Source organism: Engystomops pustulosus, chromosome 8, assembly GCF_040894005.1.
Source record: "Engystomops pustulosus chromosome 8, aEngPut4.maternal, whole genome shotgun sequence".
NCBI classification, from domain to species: domain Eukaryota; kingdom Metazoa; phylum Chordata; class Amphibia; order Anura; family Leptodactylidae; genus Engystomops; species Engystomops pustulosus.
The window spans coordinates 14417617-14443344 of record NC_092418.1 but is presented as its reverse complement, the minus strand read 5'-3'; the positions used below and the strand labels follow the sequence as shown (position 1 = coordinate 14443344).

The following is a 25728-nucleotide window of genomic DNA, read 5'->3' as shown; positions in this document are numbered from 1 at the left end:
TATGCCAGGTGTAGTGTACCCCCCTATATATGCCAGGTGTAGTGTACCCCCCTATATATGCCAGGTGTAGAGTAACCCCCTATATATGCCAGGTGTAATGTACCCCCCTATATATGCCAGGTGTAGTGTATCCCCCCCGTATACATGCCAGATGTAGTGCACCCCCCGTATACATGCCAGGTGTAGCATGGCCGCTCATATACATGCCAGGTGTAGCATAGCCGCCCCTATACATGCCAGGTGTAGCATAGCCGCCCCTATACATGCCAGGTGTAGCATAGCCGCCCCTATACATGCCAGGTGTAGCATGGCCGCTAATATACATGCCAGGTGTAGAATGGCCGTCCCTATACATGCCAGGTGTAGCATGGCCGCTCATATACATGCCAGGTGTAGTGTACCCCCCTATACATGCCAGGTGTAGCATGGCCGCTCATATACATGCCAGGTGTAGCATGGCCGCTCATATACATGCCAGGTGTAGCGTGGCCGCTCATATACATGCCAGGTGTAGCATAGACACCCTTATATACATGCCAGGTGTAGTGTACCCCCCTATACATGCCAGGTGTAGTGTACCCCCCTATACATGCCAGGTGTAGCATAGACACCCTTATATATATGCTCATATAATATTCGGGCCCCAGGTGTGGCGTGCTCTCCCTATAGCACTGACAGTACAGTCCGGGGGGCTCGGAGCGGGGCTGGACACACGGCTGTAGCTCTCGCTGATCCTTTGGCTCAGACACACAAATAGTTTAGGAAAGTAATACAAAAGGCCGAGTGAGTCACCGGCTAATGAGCTGGCAGCGCGCCCCGTCCCTGCTCCCCCTTGGCACGCGGCCGGCCGGCCCAGGGGTGTGAACCAGAGAGAGCCTGGACTGCGGGAGGACTATGCTCTGCCTGGCTGACAGCAGCTCCGTCTCCTCTTCTAGGATCTCCACCAAGGAGCTGTCCGACCTCATCGACCGACTCCAGAAGAATGCCGACAAGGTGGAGCGCAACGTGGTGGACACCGACTCCAAGCTGCAGAAGGTACAGGGGGGCAAATCATACACATACTACCCCTGCAGGGGGCTCCACACTATTACTCCACGCTCTGCAGGGCTCCACACTATCACTCCATGCTTTGCAGGGCTCCACACTATTACTCCACGCTCTGCAGGGCTCCACACTATTACTCCACGCTCTGCAGGGCTCCACACTATTACTCCACGCTCTGAAGGGCTCCATACTATTACTCCACGCTCTGCAGGGCTTCACACTATTACTCCACGCTCTGAAGGGCTCCACACTATTACTCCACGCTCTGCAGGGCTTCACACTATTACTCCACGCTCTGCAGGGCTCCACACTATTACTCCACGCTCTGCAGGGCTCCACACTATTACTCCACGCTCTGCAGGGCTCCACACTATTACTCCACGCTCTGCAGGGCTTCACACTATTACTCCACGCTCTGCAGGGGGCTCCACACTATTACTCCACGCTCTGCAGGGCTCCACACTATTACTCCACGCTCTGCAGGGCTTCACACTATTACTCCACGCTCTGCAGGGCTTCACACTATTACTCCACGCTCTGCAGGGCTTCACACTATTACTCCACGCTCTGCAGGGCTTCACACTATTACTCCACGCTCTGCAGGGCTTCACACTATTACTCCACGCTCTGCAGGGCTTCACACTATTACTCCACGCTCTGCAGGGCTCCACACTATTACTCCACGCTCTGCAGGGCTCCACACTATTACTCCACGCTCTGAAGGGCTCCACACTATTACTCCACGCTCTGCAGGGCTTCACACTATTACTCCACGCTCTGCAGGGCTCCACACTATTACTCCACGCTATGCAGGGCTCCACACTATTACTCCACGCTCTGCAGGGGGCTCCACACTATTACTCCACGCTCTGCAGGGCTCCACACTATTACTCCACGCTCTGCAGGGGGCTCCACACTATTACTCCACGCTCTGCAGGGCTCCACACTATTACTCCACGCTCTGCAGGGCTCCACACTATTACTCCACGCTCTGCAGGGGGCTCCACACTATTACTCCACGCTCTGCAGGGGGCTCCACACTATTACTCCACGCTCTGCAGGGCTCCACACTATTACTCCACGCTCTGCAGGGCTCCACACTATTACTCCACTCTCTGCAGGGCTCCACACTATTACTCCACGCTCTGCAGGGCTTCACACTATTACTCCACGCTCTGCAGGGCTCCACACTATTACTCCACGCTCTGCAGGGCTCCACACTATTACTCCACGCTCTGCAGGGCTCCACACTATTACTCCACGCTCTGCAGGGCTCCACACTATTACTCCACGCTCTGCAGGGCTCCACACTATTACTCCACGCTCTCCAGGACTTCACACTATTACTCCACGCTCTGCAGGGCTCCACACTATTACTCCATGCTCTGCAGGGCTCCACACTATTACTCCACGTTCTGCAGGGCTCCACACTATTACTCCACGCTATGCAGGGCTCCACACTATTACTCCACGCTCTGCAGGGCTTCACACTATTACTCCACGCTCTGCAGGGCTCCACACTATTACTCCACGCTCTGCAGGGCTCCACACTATTACTCCAAGCTCTGCAGGGCTCCACACTATTACTCCACGCTCTGCAGGGCTCCACACTATTACTCCACGCTCTGCAGGGCTCCACACTATTACTCCACGCTCTGCAGGGCTCCACACTTTACTCCACGCTATGCAGGGCTCCACACTATTACTCCACGCTCTGCAGGGCTTCACACTATTACTCCACGCTCTGCAGGGCTCAACACTATTACTCCACCCTCTGCAGGGCTCCACACTATTACTCCACGTTCTGCAGGGCTCCACACTATTACTCCACGCTCTGCAGGGCTCCACACTATTACTCCACGCTCTGCAGGGCTCCACACTATTACTCCACGCTCTGCAGGGCTCCACACTATTACTCCACGCTCTGCAGGGCTCCACACTATTACTCCACGCTCTGCAGGGCTCCACACTATTACTCCACGCTCTGCAGGGCTTCACACTATTACTCCACGCTCTGCAGGGCTCCACACTATTACTCCACGCTCTGCAGGGCTCCACACTATTACTCCACGCTCTGCAGGGCTCCACACTATTACTCCACGCTCTGCAGGGCTTCACACTATTACTCCACGCTCTGCAGGGCTCCACACTATTACTCCACGCTCTGCAGGGCTCCACACTATTACTCCACGCTCTGCAGGGCTCCACACTTTACTCCACCCTATGCAGGGCTCCACACTATTACTCCACGCTCTGCAGGGCTTCACACTATTACTCCACGCTCTGCAGGGCTCCACACTATTACTCCACCCTCTGCAGGGCTCCACACTATTACTCCACGTTCTGCAGGGCTCCACACTATTACTCCACGCTCTGCAGGGCTCCACACTATTACTCCACGCTCTGCAGGGCTCCACACTATTACTCCACGCTATGCAGGGCTCCACACTATTACTCCACGCTCTGCAGGGCTCCACACTATTACTCCACGCTCTGCAGGGCTCCACACTATTACTCCACGCTCTGCAGGGCTCCACACTATTACTCCAAGCTCTGCAGGGCTCCACACTATTACTCCACGCTCTGCAGGGCTCCACACTATTACTCCACGCTCTGCAGGGCTCCACACTATAACTCCACGCTCTGCAGGGCTTCACACTATTACTCCACGCTCTGCAGGGCTTCACACTATTACTCCACGCTCTGCAGGGCTCCACACTATTACTCCACGCTCTGCAGGGCTCCACACTATTACTCCACGCTCTGCAGGGCTCCACACTATTACTCCACGCTCTGCAGGGCTCCACACTATTACTCCACGCTCTGCAGGGCTCCACACTATTACTCCACCCTCTGCAGGGGGCTCCACACTATTACTCCACGCTCTGCAGGGCTCCACACTATTACTCCACGCTCTGCAGGGCTTCACACTGTATGAATCCACCCCTGCATGTCACAACCATAATGTGCCGCCATAGAGTGCACAGACAACTTATGTACCCACCTGCATGAGCATTCAGCTCTAATTTACCAACATGTCAGAGTATCCCTTTAAGGGCTGAGCTGCATGTCTTGCTTCATGCTGTCAAAAACAGCGCCACACCTCTCCACAGGTGCTGTGTGGTATTACAGCTCATCCACATTCACTTCAAGGAGCCAGAGATGCAATACCAGACACAACCACTGGCCAGAGGTGGCGCTGTTTCATCATAAATGTTTTTGTCTACCTCCTAAACTGGAATTTATATTATAATTACATTTAGTCTCTCTCTCCTGAAGCCACCACTAAGGGGCGCTGCACATTATGTCTGTGCTGGGGATTTGGTGCTGTGTTTCGGATTAGGGTAGCTCCAACTACTACAAAAATGTAGGGAACAGAATAATGTACCAGGAAGGTCCCCTAAGGTTTCAGAGACCCTCCACAATTCTGCATGTCCCATCAGGGAGCAATGCCTTGTGGGAAGTCAGACGACTCATTAGCTGCTTTGGCTGTGACTAGAGAAACAGTTCAGAAATTGGTGCAAAAATAGTAAAGCCTGAACATGTCGAGTTGTTTTTGAGCGCAGACTACTGGTGCGAACACAGATAACCGTGTCCTCGCCTCGTAAATCACTTTCTTGTGGAATTTCGTAAGGAAAAATAGCAGGAAACGGGCTGGGAAGTAACCTGGACGCAGATCACAGGGCAGGGGGGACTCTCCCAGTGTTTACACAGACCCGTCCGGGTCACACACACAATCTGCAGGTGCTGGGGATGTTTTTCTGCACATGCGTTCCTACATCACACCACTAGGGGGCAGAGTTTTTCCCATGACCCGAGGCTATTTCTATTAATGCGCATAGCAATAGCGCCGCCTGGTGGCGATAGAGGAATGTTTTTTTTTTTACGTAAGTGTCTCGGAGCTGCATACATTGAGACTATTTATACGGTTTTAACCCTTTATTTTCTGCCCAGGATGTGGAGAACATTCTCGCCCAGCGGCCTGTGATGCACAAGGACTACACGGATAACACCATGTCCGAGACCGAGAAGATCATCGTAGTCCTGGAGACGGACGCCGTGCTGGCCCGTCAGTTCAATCACCCCCAGGCCGACATGATAAAAGAGGAGTGAGTGTACATTCATGGAGTCATATACTGACCCACTAGCAGGGCGGCTCGGGTCGTAGGTAACGGGTGGCCCTATCTTGTACCCAATCTTTAACAGGTCCTTGGAGGCTCTCTATATGATTGACAGCTCACGCCCCACGCCTCTCCTGATCCAGACTCATGTCTTGTCATGTCCGAGGCTCAGGGCTAGGGCTCACTACAAAACCGGCCCGACAGAAATAGCCAAAGAGCGACACCGGATCCCTGACAGGTGGTCAGCACCACGCCAGGCACATTCCCTAATGGGGCGTCATGTATTAGGTCGCCGGGTGTAGGGAAGGGTTAAATAATATTAATAATATCCTAGCCTGTCCAAGTCAAGTGCGGGAATATGCTTTTATCCAAGGTCCAAGTGTAGCAGCACGTTACTATCCCGACCCAGGTCAACTATGAAGTTATGTGACTATCCTGGCTAATTATAATACTATGTTATCACCCCAGCCTGGAGCATGTATGGTACTGAGGAAGGGTATTATATTATACTACAATCCTGGCCCAAGCCAAATACAATAGTATGCGACTATCCCGACCTGGGAGTACTGTATCATTAGCCCGGCCAGGAACAAGTAGACTATTGGGGCAGATTAACTTACCCGGTCCTGTCGCGATCCAGCGGTGCGTTCTTTGTGGAGGATTGGGGTCTTCCGGTGATTCACTAAGGTAGTGCGCCCGATGTCCACCAGGTGTCGCTGCTGCGCTGAAGTCTGCCAGAGTTTGCAGGAGTTCACGATCCGTTGCTGGGTGCAGGTAAGCGCGTGTCAAGCGCCACTTTTTCAAAAAAAATTCAGCAGTTTTGCTGAATCCGTTGCGTTTTCCAACGGGCGCCCCCCCCCCCGATTTCCGTTGCGTGAAAACCGGCGTCGATGCACCACATGCGCCACAGTCCCGGGGCAATTCAGGGAAAAACTGTGCAAATCGGAAAAAATCCGAGAAAACCGACGAAAATGTGCGAATCGGACCCCCATTATGTTACTATCCCGGACAAGATGAAGTATCATATTACCCTACTAACTCGACCCAAGCCAAATAGAATATCACGCGACTACCCAGACCTAGGCCAAATACGATATTATGCGACTATACTGACCCGGAAATAATATATTATTACCCTGGCCTGGACCAACTATAATATTGGTGGTAATTTACTAAGGGCCCGATTCGCGTTTTCCCGACGTGTTACCCGAATATTTCCGATTTGCGCTGATTTCCCCTGAATTGCCCCGGGATTTTGGCGCACGCGATCGGATTGTGGCGCATCGGCGCCGGCATGCGCGCAATGGAAATCTGGGGGCGTGGCCGAACGAAAACCCGACGGATTCGGAAAAACCGCCGCATTTAAAAACGGAAAATGTGTTGCGGAGCTTGCACTTACCTTCACTCAGCCCGGCCTCGGTGTATTCCAGCGCGTTCCGATGCTCTTCAGCGCGGCAGCGCCACCTGGTGGACGGCAGAGGAACTACCTTAACAAATCCCGGTCGGACCCGAATCCAGCGCAGAGAACGCGCCGCTGGATCGCGAATGGACCGGGTAAGTAAATCTGCCCCATTATGTTACTATTCCAGACTTATCCAACTATCTTATACAATATGTCGCGACTATTCCAACCTGGGTAAATACAATTGTGTGTGACGATCCCAACCCGGGAATATTATGTACCGTAATTATCCCCAGTTATATATTTTACCCAGTTACTGTCCTGACCTGGGTAAAATATCGCACGACTATTCTGGCCCAGGTGAGGTTTATTATTTGTACTCGGGTCAGGTAATATGATACAACCTGTGCCATGTGTGGCCAAGTAGTGAGAGACTCTCCCAATACATCTGAGCCCTCTTCAGGACCAGGGTTGATCCCACTGATCTCCTCATTTTCCCAGCATCCGTCAGCTAAAAGAACGTCTGGAGAGCCAGAGACAGAAGCACGACCAGATTTACAACCAGAAGATGCCCATAGTGGATCCTCCAAAACTCAACTGGGGCAAAGTCATCGATGACAAGATGGTAAGTGATGGATATTCCAGGACCAGGGTAACACGTAGGTGACAGGTGTGACGCTACATGACCACTTACTGTATGTATCATCCACATTTCCAGGACCATTTGAACAACACCACATTTGCCACCAATTTACCCGACTTGGAGAACCAGATTATGAAGCACAACATGTTCCACAACGAGGTGAAGGCCATTGGAGATCACGTCAACAAGGAACCGGACAAGGTAAGCAACGTTTATCACCAAAAGTACATTATAATTACTTTTCTTACTACTACCCCTGTCGGGGGCGTAATCTACAAACAACCGGTCCGGTCAGTCACCTCGAATTAGACAGAGCAAGCGTGCACAGTCTCAAGAAAGACTCTGATATAAAGTTGTACAGTTTCAGTCTCGAGACAAGCTCGTACTGTCCAGCACAACAAGACTGGCCTTTATTTCCGGGTTAGCAGACTTTATACAGAAGGGAAAGAGGCGTGGTTATATGTCATAGTAGATAAGGGTTAAGCATATATGTCTAGCATCAGGTGCACCACGATTGGTCGATTCCAGTATCTGCGTCTTCTTGAAATCGGGCGCGGTGACCTGTCCTCGTGAACAGGGTGTTGGCTGTGCTGTGTCAGCGGATGCCGGCGCCATCTTAAATAACATATCTAACCATATTGTTGAGGACGAAAACTTTAGTATTCGCAAGTTATATAAAATATAAAAAGACTATAAAAGTATAAAAGCTCATATACAAATATTCCCCTTCACAATCCCCCCTAAATACTAAATTTTCCTCTGATGTACCTTTGAGGTTGTCCATGAGTGGCGATAGGTCGGGATAGGGTTGCTTCACAAGCTTCGGGCAAGGCCTGCCCTTTCAGCAAGACCTCACCTCCTGCTTGCACTACGCTAACTTACACTCATGGAGTCCTCCCATCTTTCCCTAATTTAACTCTACCATGAATGGGGGATTGGGCGATCGTGGTTTAATCTGAGGCATATGGGTTAACTCTTCGTCTTCTGCTCCCATTAGGGCCTCTTTTTCTTGGGCCGTCAGAATGTTGGATCCACTTTCTGCAATGTCGCCTAATTAAAGACTTATAAACTGGGATACAACAACAAAGAAGGAAAAGGCAGAGAATAAACATCCCTAGCAGGACTACACCTATTTGTTGAAAGAACTTCTTCCAGCCTCCGGTCCAGTTCAACAGCCAATCTGCCCAGGAGGTGTCTTCTCCCGAGTTCTTTTTCATCTCTATGGCTAGGTTCTTGAGGCCGTTTAAGGCTACTGTGGTCTTGCCGTCGGCACCACTGTTCTGGGGGATGTAGACTCCTCCCTTTTCAGCCAAAATCATATCAAGGGTCATTCTATTCTATTCTGAAGGGTCATTCGGGTATTGGGGCCTATTTCTTCAACTATTCCAACAAGGTCTTCTACACTATAGTTGACAAATCTTTGTTCATTATAATAAATATAATTAATCCAGTCTACATTTTTATTAATTTGAATCTGGGGAATGATGGAGGCAAATCCTGCAGCAATTTGATCTTGGGACTTGTATCTATTGGGGACCCCCCTTGGGACTCCTATAGCATCTATATACACTTCGGGGTCTTCCTTGTATCCTTTGAGGGACTCGATGGCCCTTTTTGATCTTTCACCATTGACCTTAGGATCCCAGGGAATCATTTTGAAGGGGAGGACCAGTTTAACTAGGGTGCATTGTCCTCTCCAGGAAAGGGGCAGTTTGCTCCTAAGCCTACCATTCCCACATAGCCAGTAACAATCCATCAAGATGCCTGTGTGGTTGGTTAGTAGGTCGAAGTTTATGGTGGAGTTCCCTGCACAAAATCCATCTGCGAATACCCCCAGAGATGTTCCTGATTGGTCATCACCATTGAAACTGGAAGTACATATATCTCTCCTGGTGGTCTTATTTTGGTTTTTTTGGTAATTAGAGGCTGGTATTGGGGGCATTTGACATCCGCCTTTCCTTGTAATAGAGTCACGAGGCACTCCACTATTGAATCGTTCTGGGGTCTAGGGAAGGGAGTGGTACTCAAGTCGGGGCTGGCACAGGCTATACATCCTACTGTCATGTTACTGGCTCTTACAGAGTATCTGACCCATTCTAGCCATAAATTCTTTCTGGGGGCAATTCCCGTCTCGATGGAGAAGACTTGGTCCCAGGAGAAACCAGGTAGTGGTATTACATCCTGAATTGCAGCATCCCTCCTACCTTCTTCGGGTTCTGAGGTAGGCTCGATTGCTGGCTTAGCCGTGGGTCTAAGGGTGATATCCTTTAGTTCAATAACTCCTAATTTTCCCCCGGATCCTCCGGATATGTGTACCCCCAACACATATTTTACCATGTCTCCCATAGAGGGGTTTTCTAGGTTCAAATAAACTGGGAGACAATTACCTGGGTGCGTACATCCTTCCCAGTTCTGGCCACCCTTCGTCAGGGTCATCCGGGTAAGGAGGGATCTGCCATTGCGGTCTTTTCTATTTTGGGCTTCCTGGGGTTTGCAGTTCCAATCGTTCACAGTATTCCACCCCACATCTGACCAGTAATAACAATTTTCATTGCCAGGTCTAGTGACACAAAGGTAGTACTGTCCCCTGGCTATGGTGTAACGCCAATTCTCCCTAGCACAGGAGACTATGTTACAATAATCAAATCGATAGGTCAGCACGGGCTGGGTAGTGTTGACCAATAACGTGGTTAGCCCTGTGGCGACCTTAGGCGTGCGTCCAGGTAGGTTTTTCCTCAAGTTTAACCGCAGTGGGGGTGACAAGAACCACCGTGTATGGACCGTCAAACCTTGGGTCCAGGCAGTTCTTCCGGATGTGCTTCTTTACATACACCTTGTCACCCGGTTGGAAGTCGTGGACCGTGTCACCAGTGGATTCAGGAATAGAAGCAGAGACTGCAGAATGTGTGTTAGACAGTTCTTTAGACAGACGGACAACAAACTTAACAACTCTATCCATCCCTTCAGCTAACTGCGGCTCCCTAACTTCTGACAACTTAGGGCGTGATCCGAACAGGATCTCGTAGGGAGTAAAACCATGTTTGGCTTGTGGGGTATGTCTGACATGGTACAGGGCAATGGGCAAAAGTTCTGGCCATTCCTTAGGGTTTTCTTGTGTCATTTTGAGCAATTTGTTCTTCAAAGTCCCATTCATCCTTTCGACTTTCCCGGAGCTTTGAGGATGATATGGCGTGTGGAGTCCGATGTTAGCTCCTAGCATCTGCCATAGTTCAGTGTAGATTTGTCCGGTGAAGGCTGGTCCTTGGTCACTCTCTATTACTTGAGGTACTCCAAATCTACAGGCAATTTCAGTAATCAGTTTCTTGGCTATGAGCTTGGCAGTCATGTTGACAACTGGGTAGGCTTCTGGCCATCCTGAGAACATGTCCACAGCTACTAAGGCATATTCATATCTTCCTGATGTGGTCAACTTGGATCCTTTGGAAAGGGTAGTCTGACTTGGCCAGGTGCTGATAGGGCACTTTGGTTGTGGGAGCTGGGTTACAAGTAGCACAATTGGAACAGGCCTTGATGTAGGCATTCACAGCTGTAGATAGTCCTGGAGCAAAATATGTCTTCTTGGCATAGGCTAGTGCTTGGTTCTTTCCTCTGTGTGTTACCCCATGAGCCCAGGTAGCAATGGCGGGGTAGACCTTTCTAGGGAGACAGACAAGTCCTTGTATTGTCCAGAGTCCATTCTCATAAGTAGCACCCCATGCTTTCCATGCTTTATGTTCTTCTGTTGGGGCCATTCTTTGTTCTTCTTGTAACTGGGCAAGGGTAGGAGAGGTGGTCCTTCCTTCTTCCTCCTTCTTCCTCTGGGCTCTAGTAGCCACCATGTAGGGATAGGTTGTCTCTTGTTCTTCCTCCAGGATCCTTTCCAGCCACTCGGATGACACATTCCCCATGGCAGCTTCCTTGGCCGCACAATCAGCTAGGTAGTTCCCTCTGGCTGCTTTGGAGTTCACTTTTCCATGAGCTTTTACCTTGATCACTGCCACCTTGGTAGGCAGTTGCAGAGCTTCCATCAGGCTCTTGATGAGGTCTGCATGCTTCACTGGGGTATGATGAAGCCGGCTGTGATGAAGCCTCTGTTTTTCCAGATTACTCCAAAATCATGGGCAATACCATGAGCATACCTTGAGTCGGTTCTGATGTTCACCGTCTTCCCTTTGGCCAGAATACAGGCTTCCTTGAGGGCTATCAGTTCTGCTTTTTGAGCTGACATGGAGGCTAGTATGGCTTCTGCTTTCACCACCTGTGTTTCAGTGGTCACCGCATAGCCTGTGTGGTACCTTCCAGACTGGTCTGCAAACCTGGAGCTGTCTGTCCAGAGTTCAAGGTCGGGATGGGGTAGTTCCTGGGTAGTTATCCCTGGGGGCGTTGAAGTGTCATCGAGAAGAACTTGTAAGCAATCATAGGGGTCTTCAAAAGCTTAAAATTCTTATTTCCATGATCAATTTCTGAGTCATCCTCTTCACCTTTTTCACCTTCTTCCCCCCTGGAGTGTAAGAGGAGTGTGGCTGGATTGATGATTGAACAACGTTTGAAGGTGATATGGGAAGGCAAAAGTAAGGAACACTGGAATCTGAGGTGCCTCTGGTGGGCCAGATGTCTGGGTTGGGTCTGAGTAAGGACTGCTGCCAGGTCATGAGAGGCTTGAATGACGAGGTCATGTCCCAGGATGATATCAGCAGTTTTGTCCAGAAGTGCATGAGCGGCATGAACTGCTTTCAAACAAGTAGGAGAAGTTCTGGCCACAGGGTCTAGGCGACAAGAGTAGTATCCAATAGGGCCTTGTTTCCCAGCATGCTGCTGTGCCAGGACACCAGTTGCATGTCCTTCACTCTCAGAAACAAACAAGTTGAAAGGCTGGGTGTAGTCTGGAAGTCCTAGAGCTGGCGCTCTGGAAATAGCAATCTTGAGTTGGTGGTGACAGTCTTGTAGATGTGGGAGGACCAGAGATGAAGCGCCTTGTGGTCCTCCTGACTTTAAGCAGTCGTACAAGGGTTGCATAAGTCTCGACGCGTCTGGAATCCATTGTCTGCAGTAGGTGATGAGTCCCAAAAGGACTGGAGTTGGTTAGTGGTAGATGGAAATGGTAACTTGGCAATGGCCGACTTCCTGTCTTCAGTGACCAAGAAAAATAACCTTTGTGTGGCACCACTGAACTTTATCCTTGGAAACTTTGCAGTTGACTGTAGAGAGGACTGCCCAAATAAAGATAAGCCTAAACCACCGCAGATACAGCGGACACGGGGCAAGCCTTGCCTTCAAAGGGACGCAACGATACCCAACAACCCCGCCCCCATATATCAGTTTTAGAGCGACGAAGCCTAAAGCGCAAACCATTAGACGACAGAACCACATCCTCCATAAACAAACCACCAGGACGTGTAGCACTCACGCAAGGCACCAAAAAACGTGAGGATAAAAGCAACCCCGAAACAACAACACTTCAAACTCATCCGAGCACACATGGGGGAAGGGAGGCTAACAAGCAAAGCAAAATAGAGAAAGAAACCGGGCGACGGGAATCGAACCGCTTGGAACCTTTCTTCGAACCTTTCAACCTCCGAACAAAAAAAAGCATTTAGTCACGTCCTGCCACCCAAATAACTTATAAAAGAAAACCAAACCGGTCAGACGGCGCTGCGCTACCAACCCCTTGCAGACGCAAGCTATCCAAATATTGCAGCGTTACAGGCAATATCTGGCTGGGACCACCAAACACCCTTTCCCCCACCCACACCAATCCCTTCATACACAAATAGAAAAAGGAAAACGCTATGATTTTAGAAGATTTTGCGAGTGCTGGAATACTTCCTTACTTTTCACCACACCAATCCCGCCATGCTTTACCATACGCCGTCCACGTAGAAAAGGCCACCGACGACCTTACGAGCGGGACCAGCTGGCCTCCATCGCGGTCCAAAGGGAACCCGCACAAGGGGTCCCCTGCAAGTCTGCCGATGGACACAGATCCCGAAAAACCTGCCAACGGAAACGAGAGCATCAGCCGCTGTATTCTCAACCCCGGGAACATGGCGGGCCCTAAAAGAAATATTGTGCTGGAGGCAGCGGAGCACCAACCTACGCAGCAGCACAAAAACTGGAAGGGAGGAAGAAGAAAGATTATTAATTGCATGCACAACACTCAAATTATCCGTCCAGAACATGATAGATTTAGCAGACATGGAAGCCCCCCACAATTCGACTGCAACTACTGGGCCCTACCAAGGAGGCGGGAACCACCAACTGTCCCGAGGACAGCGGCTCTAACTCCGCCCCCAGCGGTGCCTCATCGGGCTCGTTACCAATATCAGAGGTAGAGTAGAGTGCACGGGAGGTCAACTGGGCAGGGGGCTGGGGGCCAAAGGTAGCAGCAGCCTGACCCCTGCCCATTGGCACTGTGTGAGGGGGAGTGGCTCGAGGCGCCGGGACGGGAGGCTGGGGACCATGATGCACTGCAGCCACACTCCCACCCGGCGCCGGCAGTACGGAGTGGGAGGCGGCAGCGAACGGAGCAGGGGGCTGGAGGAGGAAGTCAGCAGCAGCGCGCACGGGGAGCTCGCGCTGCTGCCGACAGAACAGGTACAGCGGACGGCGGAGGGGGGGCTGCTCGCGTGCTGCCGAAGCCCGCAATCTCGCCGGAGCTGCGCCCCCCCCATCTGCCGACAGTTCTGGCTGCATCACGGGGGAGGGCTACCGACCGGCCACTTGCACCACCGCCACTACGGCCGGAGCCGCAGCGACATCCGGAGCGGGGGACAGAGGGGGCAGAGCGGGGACGCGTGGCCACCGACGCAGAGGGGGAAAGCCGTCTGTGCGGCCGTGACAGCCTACCGGACCGACGCTGCTGTGAGGGAGCAGGCGGGGGCATCGCAGAGGACCCAGAGGAGGCCTCATCCAGGAGGGCCTGAAGCTAGGAGGACCCTTCGGCCCGAATTCTTTGCCGCACAGCGTCATCAGACATGGTGCCAGAGAAAAGGCGATCCAGAAAGAGGATGAGTGACGTCTATGCTCACTTCCTGTACCACCCACGACACAAGCCCCCCCCTAGTCACGTAGCCCCTACCCCCTGGGATACGCAGGATATCAGAAAGGGAAAGAAGGAACCACCTCAGTCAAAGAGGGCCTATTCCTGCACTTAGAACCCCGCTAACTAGACACCCTTTGTGCAGTCATTAGCCCAACGGCTATACACCTCCGGGCCTACAAGAACAGTAGGAGAGACAATGGGGCAGATTTATCATGTGTCTGAAAGTCAGAATATTTCCAATTGCCCATGGCAACCAATCACAGCTCCCCTTTAAAATATTCATGAGCACTGGTGAAATGAAAGCTGAGATGTGATTGGTTGCCATGGGCAACTGAAAATATTCTGACTTTCAGACTGCTTGATAAATCTGCCCCAATGACTCTTGTTCCAGCAGTTGCTTGAAGTCAGCACAGAGAAGAAGATCATCCACATACTGTAGAAGAGTAACTTGGGAATGCTCAGCAATCCAGGGAGACAAAACAGTTTTTATAGCCTGGGTGAATTGGTTAGGGCTGTTCTGGGCACCTTGTCCAGGTGAGCTGGCTTCCACATGAGGTAAAGGCAAACAGGTAGCGGCAATCTGGGTGTAGAGGTACACTGAAGAAGGCATTGGCAAGATCAATGACTGTGAAAACCTCTGCAGAGGGCGGGATACTGGCCAGCAGAGTGTTGGGGTGAGGTACCACTGGAGTTTCCAATATAGTAGCTGCGTTGACTGCCCTGAGGTCCTGGACTAACCTGTACTTGGGCGGAGACCCTTTGGGGGTCTTCTTCTGGACTGGAAATAATGGGGTGTTGCAGGGAGAAGTACAGTAGACCAAGACACCTTGCTTGACAAGGGCATGAATCTGGGTGGAGAGGCCTTGTTCTTGAGCCAGAGTGACTGACGGAGCGGGCGTGGTGATTGAAAACGAAACTAAGTCGTCTTTCTTGTTGTGTCACGGTTCTGAACGTGGCGCTGAGACTAAGAGAAATCCCCACCACTCGGACAGTCACCCCAGAGACCCGTAGGGTCCAGAGACTACTACCTCACGCCCTCGGATACATAGAGAAGTGCTATATATATAGTATATACATAGACTTACCGTGTTCCTGTGAGATTGATCAGATCTCCTCCGGGAGCGTCAGGGGTTTTTATTTCCGGGTTAGCAGACTTTTTACAGAAGGGAAAGATGCGTGGTTATATGTCATAGTAGATAAGGGTTAAGCATATATGTCTAGCATCCGGTGCACCCCGATTGAGCGATTCCAGTATCTGAGCAGACTGAGTCTTCTTGAAATCGGGCGCGGTGACCTGTCCTCGTGAACAGGGTGTTGGCTGTGCTGTGTCAGCGGATGCCGGCGCCATCTTAAATAACATATCTAAGCATATTGTTGAGGAGGAAAACTTTAGTATTTGCAAGTTATATAAAATATAAAAAGACTATAAAAGTATAAAAGCTCATATACAGATATTCTCCTTCACATCCCTCCCATCATCTCATGTGCTTTCCCCTTTGTCCACAGGAGTACATTAGTGGCCTACAAGTGAAATATCAAAAACTTTTGGTAAGGAATCTTAAGTTGGAATCGATAATAAATGTCGTTGGATGCAATCAGGTCCTTCATGGTTCGTCTCTCTCTTTGGTAGGGCGCCTCCCAAAAACACCAGCGGGATCTGGGCACCCTACAGGATTACATGCAGCGCTGCACCAATGAGCTCTACTGGTTGGATCAACAAGAGAAGGAACGTATGGAGTATGACTGGAGTGACCGCAACACTGACTACATCAGCCGCAGGAGACAATATGAGGTGAGCGTTTAGATCTGGTGGACCTTCTGGTGTTCCACCAACCCAAATTCTCATCTGTTTACCTTGACTAAAAAAGGTAAATCCCACAATGATTTCTCTTCTTTCACAGAACTTTATCCAAAGAAGTCTGGAAGCCAAGGAACACGAAATAAACAAACTTCAGGAGGAGGGAGAGAAGCTCTTGGCGGATGGTCATCCAGCCAAAAGCCCCATAGATGTAAGTTGTTCTACATGGACATATGGAGCTTCGTGTGTACAGCCTTGAACCTCTAGGTCTCGTGATGCTGTAGAAAGCCAAAGATCTAGGATGTCCAACAGGTTCCAATTTCTTCTTCATCGTAACATTCAGTCATCATGACTTCAAAGTACAACTTTCGAGGTGGAACATTACTTTGCCATTGGTAAACCCATTAGGCGGTGGATAGGTGTGGTCTCATAGGTGATATCTGGTCTGAACTCTCAGATCTTTATAGCGACTTCTAACATAAAGTCTTCCCATCATATATACATATACTACATTGTCCTGCAGGCTCACATGGAGGCCGTACATGCCGACTGGAAGGAATATCTCAACCTCTTGATCTGTGAAGAGAGCCACCTGAAGTACATGGAGGATTACCACCAGGTATGGACCAGGGGCATAGGGTTAGACCCTTAAAGTTGCGGTCTCCATTGGCCGAATGATGTTGGGCTATACTATGGAATGGAACAATGAATGTATCTTTTCTTCTAGTATTATCGAGATGTCAAGGACACTCAAGACCTGCTGAAGAAGGTGGGCAGTGACCTTGACCACAAGTACAACCCGGACTTCAAGGACGTCTACCAGATTGAAGCTCAGCTGCATGAGCTAGAGGTAAGAGGTGGGGGAAATGCAGCAGGGAGAGTAGGAGACAAAGTATCCAGGAACTGAGATGTATTAAGGCAGGGGACCCGGTGTCTATACTACTTATTATATGATATTGTTTTTTAGGACCAGGACAAGGCTCTGGATAAATACGAAGATGTGGTCTGTTCCTTACAAAAGCGAAGCCACCAGGTCGTACCATTGAAGTTCCGGAGAGAGACTCCACTCAAACCCATCCCGGTGGAGGCCCTATGTGACTTCTATTTAGATGAGGTGAGTAGCCTCCACATTATGTCTGGGTGACCGGTGGGGTCTTCTATTGTTTATCATTGGCATGTTCCATCTAGGATGTAATATTAATATTAATAAAATCTTGTAATAATATCTTGTAGGGCGAGCTCATTCGAGGTTCTCAGTACACCCTGAAGGCAAACAGAGGTGAGAAGTGGGAGGTGACAGACAGCAACGGGAAGAAGCTGGTGGCTCCAGGGGTATGCTTCACCATTCCCCCTACCGACCCCGAGGCACTGACCCAGGCAGAGAGGTAAGAGGGGGAGAACTTCTATTCTTACTTCCGCCATTTGCCTGGAACTACATTTTCTGATATTTACCCCCAATATTCTCCCTCTTGTCAGCACTTTCAACCAATACCGAGACACAAAGCAGAAGGCGGCAAACTGCAAGAATGCTTTACTCCAACGCTACGAAGATGTCAAGAGGAAGTCCAAAGGTTTGTCACGAGCAAAGTGTATATACTGATCCTTAGGGGACTCCTCCATAATATCTGTCCGAGTAAACATGGCTGCCTGGTGTAACCAGTCCTGCTGCATGGCAAATCTTTAATTTGGTCTTAGTAATAGCAGATGACCAGAATAATCTGATAATGTACTGTGCAGTCAGACAGATGGTCAGCGCTCGCACTCGAGGCTGGCAGCTATTACGTAATATAATCTGCGCTGTGTCACCAGCCGCCGCTGCCAACTCGTTGGATTCCTGAGAAACATGCGAGAAGACTATCAGCGTACCAGGATAGGGTCACCAAGCCTGGGCAGAATGGTGAGAGTTGTAGTGTATGCAATATCTCAGAAATGACACTTGATCCAAGAGAACCATCAGAAAACCGTCGGTTGTTGCATCAGATGGATCCCCAGATGTTGTCAGGAGTAAATACTGGCATATGGGGACAACTTCACCAGTTTTGGGACGATGCACTATCCAGCCTGATATCGGACATATTGGGGCAGATTTACTTACCAGTCCCCTCGCAATCCCCGCCTTGCGTTGTCCAACGAGGATTCAGGTCTGCCGCGATTCACTGAGGCCGTACGTCCAATTTCCTGCATGTGTCGCTTCCCCGCTCAGGTCAGCCGGAGTTCACCTTCTTCTTCCTGGTGCATGTGAGTGCTTGATCTTGCGACACAATTTCGTTTTTAAATTCTGCGGTTTGTCCAAATCCGTCGGGTTGTCCGACAGCACAACCCCCCCTCCCCCCCAATTTCTGACGCATGCAAGCCGGCGCCGATGCCTCACAAGCCGATCGCGTGCGCCAAAAATCTGGGGCAATTTGGCGCAAAAAGGAAATATTTGGGAAACCTGACGGAATCACGGTCCGCGGACCCTTAGTAAATGAGCCCCATTGTTTTCATCCATCTACACACTTTCACTCTTCAGATGGTCTAGAGTTCCAACAGGGTAATTGTATCCCATCGCATAAGTTTGTGCAGTTTGACCATCCGCTAAGTTTTTCCCTATGAATAGAGTCTTTATTCTATGGCCCACAGAAACCACCAATGCTCAAGATGCCCAGGGACATCAGCTGCTTGCTGGAATGGACAGGATTATCACTTCCCTAGATAGACAGGAGAAAGCCATCAGCTCCCACCTGCGCCCACCTCTGGAGCAAAGCCGGGCTGTGCAGGACTCCTCAGAAAGGATAAAAGAGCTGAAGGTGAGCTCTAAAGTCCTCGAAGGACGAAAGTAATATCTTGAATTTTATGGCTTCGGCTGTACCTTGAAAAATCACTTGGTAATGAATTCTTTGTGTTTTCTTGCAACTTTACTTTACAGAACATTGGCAATAATGTGCGTCGCATTGATACCGAGAAGTCCCAGTGTGTGCAGGATTGTGAGGTCTACTTGTCCAAAGCTCCACAAGTCTCCAGTGCTCCAATTCTTCGAAGCAAAATCAATGAGACCAACAAGAAATTTGACAAGGTTAATGATCTCCTGACCTCCGCTCAGGATAAGTAAGTGGCAGCCATCGAGAGGTCATAAACCTAATGCGTGATTTCACCAGTCACATTGTTGTTACAGGACCAAGGTCCTCCTCATCCACTACAATTATGAAATGTTTCAGCTCTTATTGACTTGTCTATCATTGCCTTTGCAGGATTGAGGCATCCAATCGCCTGGAAGGCAGTCTGCAGAAGAGCAGGGACCTTCTCTCCTCCTACGAGACGAAGCTGTGCCAGGATGACACCGTCCCGGAGGACCCAAGAGCTGTGGATAAGAAGCTGCAAGAGTTGTCTGTAAGTGACCAAAGAATTCACTTTGCGTAATCACAGAAGTCTTCTAAATCCGATTCGTTCATCTTGGTTTTGACCATCTTCTTCACCATCATCTTTACAGGCGATCAGCTCAGAGCTACAGATGGGACGAGGTGTTCTGGCAGAATCGGAGCAGAACCTTCATACTAGTAAACTGAGCTGCCAGAATCTTGCCAATCGTTTCCAGGAGCACTGTCCAGATATTGAGCGTCAAGAAGGAGAGGTGTCCAAACTCAACCAACGTTACTCTCAACTTGACCAGCAGATCCAGAGCAGGTGAGTAAGAAAAACCCACCAGAGATGATAGATTCAAGGATATTTGTTATCATCCACTGAGGGTTTTCTTTCTTTCAGGTCCCAGGGCTTGCAGAAAGCTAGAACAGCCTATACCAACTACCGCAGCAGCTATGACCATCTTGATGACTGGCTCCGTAACCTGCCCAACTATGAGCCTAAGGACACCGACAGTGTCAACCAAGTGCAAGACAAGCTGAAGAAACAAAGGGCAAGTCAAACTCTACATAATCATAATATAAGTAGCCCAAGACTGGGGAAATTGGAAAGATGGATAATTAATTCCTTCCACTCTCCTTGCAGCTTCTAGTAGCTGACATATCCAGTCGGGGGCAAGACTTGGAACATGTGACCAGCAGTGCCCACCAGTACCAACAGGCAGTGAAGGTAGGTTCCTCACTATGTAAACTACATTGGTTGTCCGTCTGGTGGATGAAGACATTTACTTTTGATGTTATACTTAGTGTAAAGGTCATGTCCTGCAATGGAAACTTACAGATGGCTCTTCCTTGCTCATGTTAGGATTATGAACTTGATTCAGAGAAGCTGAGGTCTGTTCTGGATATGGAGAACCGCAGGAATAGCTACAACCGAAGGTCTAGGGTGCTGTCACCAGCTAACAAAGTAAAGGAAGAGGTGAGTGGGGATGTATATATGTAACCATGCTATCCTTGCTTTGTGAACCACTACTACAGCTATGTAATGATACTCAACCACCACTCTTCCTATATGCAATGCCTCGACTGCACTATATAAAATGTAAACCATTTGTCACCCATGCAGGAGGCCGACTTGTCTGCTAGATTCACAGAAGCCAGTGCAGTCAATAAACAGAGGCTGCAGACCCTGGAGTTTGCCCAAAGCCTTTTAAGTCAGGTAAGCTAAAGCTTGTATATGCCGCTCATATTCATAGGATTGGAGAATATTCAATACTTACCCAGCAACTTATCTTATATTCACAGCAACCTGAGGTAAAAGAGCAAATTCGTACAATCCAGATGAACCATTCAGAGAAGCCGACTGAAGAGACCTGGAAAATTCAGAACATGTTGGATGATGAAGTCCAGCGTCGTCAGCAACTGGAATCAGAGATCAGAATGACTCAGGAGGAGATCAACAGCCTTCAGAATCAAAAACCACTGGAGACCGTAGTCAAGAGAGAGGTTGTGAAAAAAGTACCAGATCCACAACTGGAAGACGAATACCAAAAGGTCCTTGAGCAGGTTTCAGAAGAAGAGCGCCACAACAAGGCTCTGCAGCACGAACTAGACTCCTTGCGAATCAAGATCCGAGGGCTGGAATATGAGCAGAAGGAAGGTGGACAGCAATATATTGTGAAAGAAGTCTTGAGGATTGAAAAGGACAAAGGGCAACAGGAAGAGTTCCTACGACTTAAGGAAGAGTTGGATGAGCTGAACAGGCAAAGAGTAGTAAAGCAAAATGAGATTTCCAGCTTAAGGGAGCGTATCCTGATTCTGACCGAAGAGAAGAACAAGCCTCAGGAGAAAGTGACAGAAAAGGAAGTGGTGAAACTTCAAAACGATCCTCAGCTGGCTTCAGAATACAGGACGCTCCAAGAGAAAATGCAGAGAGAGAGCGCTCAACGACAGAAAGAAGAAGAGGAGCTGCAGCTGCTTCAGGAGAAACTCAAACGCTTAGAGAAAGAGCGAGCCATGGCCGAAGGTAAGATAACGGTAAAGGAAGTGTTGAAGGTAGAAAAGGACCATGCCAGCGAGAGGGAGGTAGCGGATCTCCGCAGACAGTATGAAGAAGAGTCGTCAAAAATACGTTTAACCCTACGCGAGAAGAACGAGCTGATTCGGAAGATTACCACTTTAGAAGAAGACAATGCCAAGGTCATTGTCCAAGAGAAAGTACGTGAGATTGTCCGGCCAGATCCCAAGGCCGAGAGCGAGTTGGCCAATTTACGTCTTGAACTGATTGAGCAAGAAAGAAAATTCCGAGCTGCCGAGGAGCAAGTGAAAGTTCTTCAGAGTGAAGTAACAACTTTAAAAGCACGTGGTCCACAAGTAGAAGTGAAAGAAATAACTAAACAAGTCATTAAGCACAAGACCGATCCAGAAATCATAGCTGAGCTCGAAAGACTTCGGGAGGAAATCTTGGAGAAGACAAGGGTGGTGGAAAGATCCGAGCTGGAGATCACTCAGCTAAAACAGGAGATACAAAGCTGGATCGATACCAAACCACAAATACAGATCAAGGAAGTAGTTCAAGAAGTCTTGCAATACCGTGAAGATCCAACCACCAAGAATGAGGTAGAAACATTAAGATCCCAGTTGACTGAAGAGCAGAGGAAGCGCTTAGATCTTGAACGGGAAAGAATGGCTCAAGAAGACAAGATCAGACAGAAGGAAAGGGAGCTCTCGCAGGTGAAAGAGAAGTTGGTACAACAGGAGGTTGTTAAATATGAAGAAGATCCTGTATTGAAGTCAGAGGTTAATAGTATATCAAAGAATATTGAAAGTGAATTGAAGCAAAAGGATCAACTGCAAGAAGACCTGCGCAAGTTACAATGGAGGAAATCCGAGCTTGAGCGTCAGCTGGAAGAACTGGAGAGAGAGAGACAGGCTAGACGCGAGGCAGAACTAGAGATCAAACGTCTTAAAATCCGACTGAACGAGCTGGAACAAAGGGACATTGAAACTAAAGAAAAAGTCACCTTGCAGCAAAAAGTTGTCCTACAACAAGACCCTCAGCAGGAGAAGGAACACAATCTCCTGAAGCTTCAAGTGGAAGAAGAAAAACACAGAAGGCAAATGCTGGAGACAGAGTTGGAGGCGCTTAAGATGAAGCTCGTGACCTTAGAGAAGACCACGGTGAAGGAGAAAGTCGTCTTTACAGAAAAAATAGAAGTAGAGAAGGATCCAGAAACAGAACTGGAAATAAAGAGGCTCAAGTCTGTGTTGGATGAAGAAGGGAAACGCAGAATAGAATTAGAGTCCGACGTGGACCGTCTACAAGCTCAGCTCTCAGAGTTAGAATTCAGCAACTCCAAATCTAACAAGGAGCTTGAATATTTGCGGGAAGAAGTCCACAAATTACAGATGGAGAAGCAAAGTCTCCAACTGGAGACCCGTCACTTGCAGTCCGAGATCGAGATTACAATAAAGGAAGCGCAAGGTCTAAGAAGCTTAACTCAGGTGGACAGCGGCACCAATCTGGACTCCCGCTTATCAGCCCTGGAACAAGAACTTCAGGAACTGAAGAAAATATCCAGAGATAAAGACCTGGAAATCGAACAGCTTCAGAAACGTCTTGAAACCATGCAAATCAAGAGGGAACAGAGAGAGAACCACCTCCGACGTTCCATCGTTGTCATCGATCCCGATACTGGCCGGGAGATGTCACCAGAAGAAGCCCGGAAGTTGGGTCTGATTGATTGGAAGATGTTCGTCAACTTACAAAGTCAAGAGTGCGACTGGGAAGAAACCACCATCAAGGGGCCAAATGGCGACTCTTCTGTGATCCACGACAGGAAGTCGGGCAAGAAGTTCAATATTGAAGATGCTCTTAAGAGCGGCCGCATCACCAAACGTCAGTACGAAAGTTACCTCAACAAAGAGATGTCCATCCAAGAATTTGCAGCCTTAGTTTCCGGAAAGAAGTAAATCTTCGGGGGTTGCCGATGCGCCGCTCTTTGCGGCCATAACGCAGACTTTGAACCAGATATCGCTGCCCTGTCTGTTGCCTTCATCAATAGCAGAACTTCTACGCTTCTGTTATTCTTGGTTGACCCCACGTAGAGGGGAGATATTTTGCCGTGATAGTGCCATGAAGCTCTCCAAAGTTGAAGGCTTGGGTGGGTCTCTTCGTAAATCTCATAGGATCTCCCATCTGTACTGGAACTCCGTCATTTTCTACAGAGGCTGAAGGACTAACCAACCGCTTGCCCTGTCCAATGGCAAAGTATTCTCTGTTGTAACTTTCCAAAGCCGAAACACTAATGGAAGCTTCTTTAAAATATGCACTGAAAAGTTGAGATTGTTGCGAAAAGCCAAACCACAAACCACGGAGGCGTCCTCCTTTATGCCATACAAGAGCAGATAGAAAGCTCCTATATATATATACATACATACACGATATATGTCATTTGGTATATGGTTTAGATAGCACATGTTCATGCTCTGTCTTGTTACACATCTACTATGGTGCCTTACTAACCCCCAGCCCTTCCCTCCAACACGAGGATGTGGTCCTCAACCACAATTCAGATCCTGGTTTCCTGTACGTCTTTCTTATATAAGTGGGGAAAAAATCGGAAAAATGTATTTTATTTATGATAACGCTAAATAAAGATGCGGTGGTTTTGAATGCTTGGCCTCGTGTCTGATCGCCCTCCATGAAAATTAAAGTATACAACAAATTGAGGAAAAAAAAAACAAAAAACATTTATTTACCCCTCCCATTTGTACAAATAAAAGCCCCCCCCCCCCCCCATCACATTTCTTACACCTTCCTGCACCCCAAACTCTTTCAGGGAAGGAAAATTAAAAAAAAAATTGTCTGGTTTAAAGAAAAAAAAAACCCTGAGCACCGAGGGTTATGGTTCCCAATCAAAGTGCTTGTGTTTTGCAGCAGAAGTAAAGCAAAAATAACAATAGCCAAGACATCTGCAGGACAAGATACAAGATTGACGAAGATGGAATCGCCCTTCAAGGGCTTGTCCAGGATTGGAAAAACATTTCCAAAAATACCACCACACCTGAGCAGAATAGTGCAGCATTACAGAGATGAATGAGGCTGAGCTGCAATACCGCGCACCGCCAGGGGTCAGGTGTGGAGCTGTTTTTGGAAAAAAGTAGCCATGTCAAACCCTGCACAAATGGTGAAATCCATGGGTGCATCATTAACTATTGAGGCAACAAATTGCTATAAGGGACACTCCGACTCCGCCAATAGAACAGAGGAACCAACACGGACACCTCTACATTATGAGCAGGTCCAAGGATACACCATTTTTACAACCAGCTTTTACCTCATTGAACTCCAAGCCTCCCCAAATAGGGGATGAAACATCCTTTCTAGAATTCCCACTGATATGTGAAATCTCATCCATTTACCCATATATATATGTATATATAATATATCTGAACTCAATGAGCAGAGAAGAGTCATATTTTACCTGAAATGAGTGAAGTTTAGAGGCTGCAGGGGGAGGGTCACTTCAAACGCAGGTTCTGTAACACCTAAGGACACGCACCTAGTGTCATATTAAAGATAAGAATTTCAGCTTTATGATTGCGTCAGGCTTGTGGATATAAAACCTCTAGACTTGTCTCATCTTATGCAAAAATGACTCTGCTCTGTTCATTGCCAAATGAATGAGGGATACTTGTTTTTATAGGTAATGGGTGGGATTACACCTAAAAAGTGGGAATTCTAGAAAAGGACATTTTATACCATCCCTGAGGGGCCTAGTAATTTAATGGGGCAAGATCTGGTGACAGGTTCCCTTTAAAGGAAACCTAAATTTGAGAGGGAGGTTGATCCTCCTTGTTATAGTCACTGGTTGTGGTGGCTATGTCATGGAGCTGTGACCGGGCCCCAGTGGGAGTGGGTGCAGGTTGCACCCTGCTCTGTAAAGCTTTGTATAGATGCATAGCCCCTTCCGTGCTGCTCTCCAATGCTTCATCACCCCCGCATGTTGGATCGCTCCTAGTCTGGCCACAGACACGCCCCCTACATGGTCTGAAACGGGAAGGGGTGTGTCTGTGCCTATCAGGAAGCTTCCCCGCAGAAGTCAGCTGACATTTAAGAAGAGCCCTAATAGGTAAAGCCTGGTGGGGGGTTGGGCACCAGGATTCGATGGATATTCATGCCTTACATATCAACAATTCGGTTTTCCGGATGTAGGATCGGGATATTATGGCATCCATTAAACTGATGCTTGAATACTGGAATACTATGATGCTAGGGCTGTACCGACATATATACTCACCAGTCACTAACCACAAGGCCAACACCACCAGAGCCTTG

At 48.9% G+C, this 25728-nt stretch overlaps 1 protein-coding gene across 1 annotated transcript in view; it reads left to right on the top strand.

The window, feature by feature from the left end:
* PPL (periplakin) overlaps window positions 1-24063 on the top strand; it is a 46837-nt gene extending 22774 nt beyond the window's left edge. The window contains exons 2-22 of the mRNA XM_072119799.1: window positions 936-1035; window positions 4999-5153; window positions 7069-7192; window positions 7286-7411; window positions 15759-15800; window positions 15883-16044; window positions 16154-16261; window positions 16574-16669; window positions 16778-16900; window positions 17018-17164; window positions 17284-17435; window positions 17527-17621; window positions 18673-18839; window positions 18959-19137; window positions 19281-19419; window positions 19520-19713; window positions 19792-19942; window positions 20035-20118; window positions 20254-20367; window positions 20515-20607; window positions 20694-24063. Coding sequence (XP_071975900.1) covers window positions 936-1035; window positions 4999-5153; window positions 7069-7192; window positions 7286-7411; window positions 15759-15800; window positions 15883-16044; window positions 16154-16261; window positions 16574-16669; window positions 16778-16900; window positions 17018-17164; window positions 17284-17435; window positions 17527-17621; window positions 18673-18839; window positions 18959-19137; window positions 19281-19419; window positions 19520-19713; window positions 19792-19942; window positions 20035-20118; window positions 20254-20367; window positions 20515-20607; window positions 20694-23360 — 5218 coding nt within the window. The 3' untranslated portion in view covers window positions 23361-24063. The remainder of the gene's footprint in view (window positions 1-935; window positions 1036-4998; window positions 5154-7068; window positions 7193-7285; window positions 7412-15758; window positions 15801-15882; window positions 16045-16153; window positions 16262-16573; window positions 16670-16777; window positions 16901-17017; window positions 17165-17283; window positions 17436-17526; window positions 17622-18672; window positions 18840-18958; window positions 19138-19280; window positions 19420-19519; window positions 19714-19791; window positions 19943-20034; window positions 20119-20253; window positions 20368-20514; window positions 20608-20693) is intronic.
* The last annotated feature ends 1665 nt before the right edge of the window (window positions 24064-25728 follow it).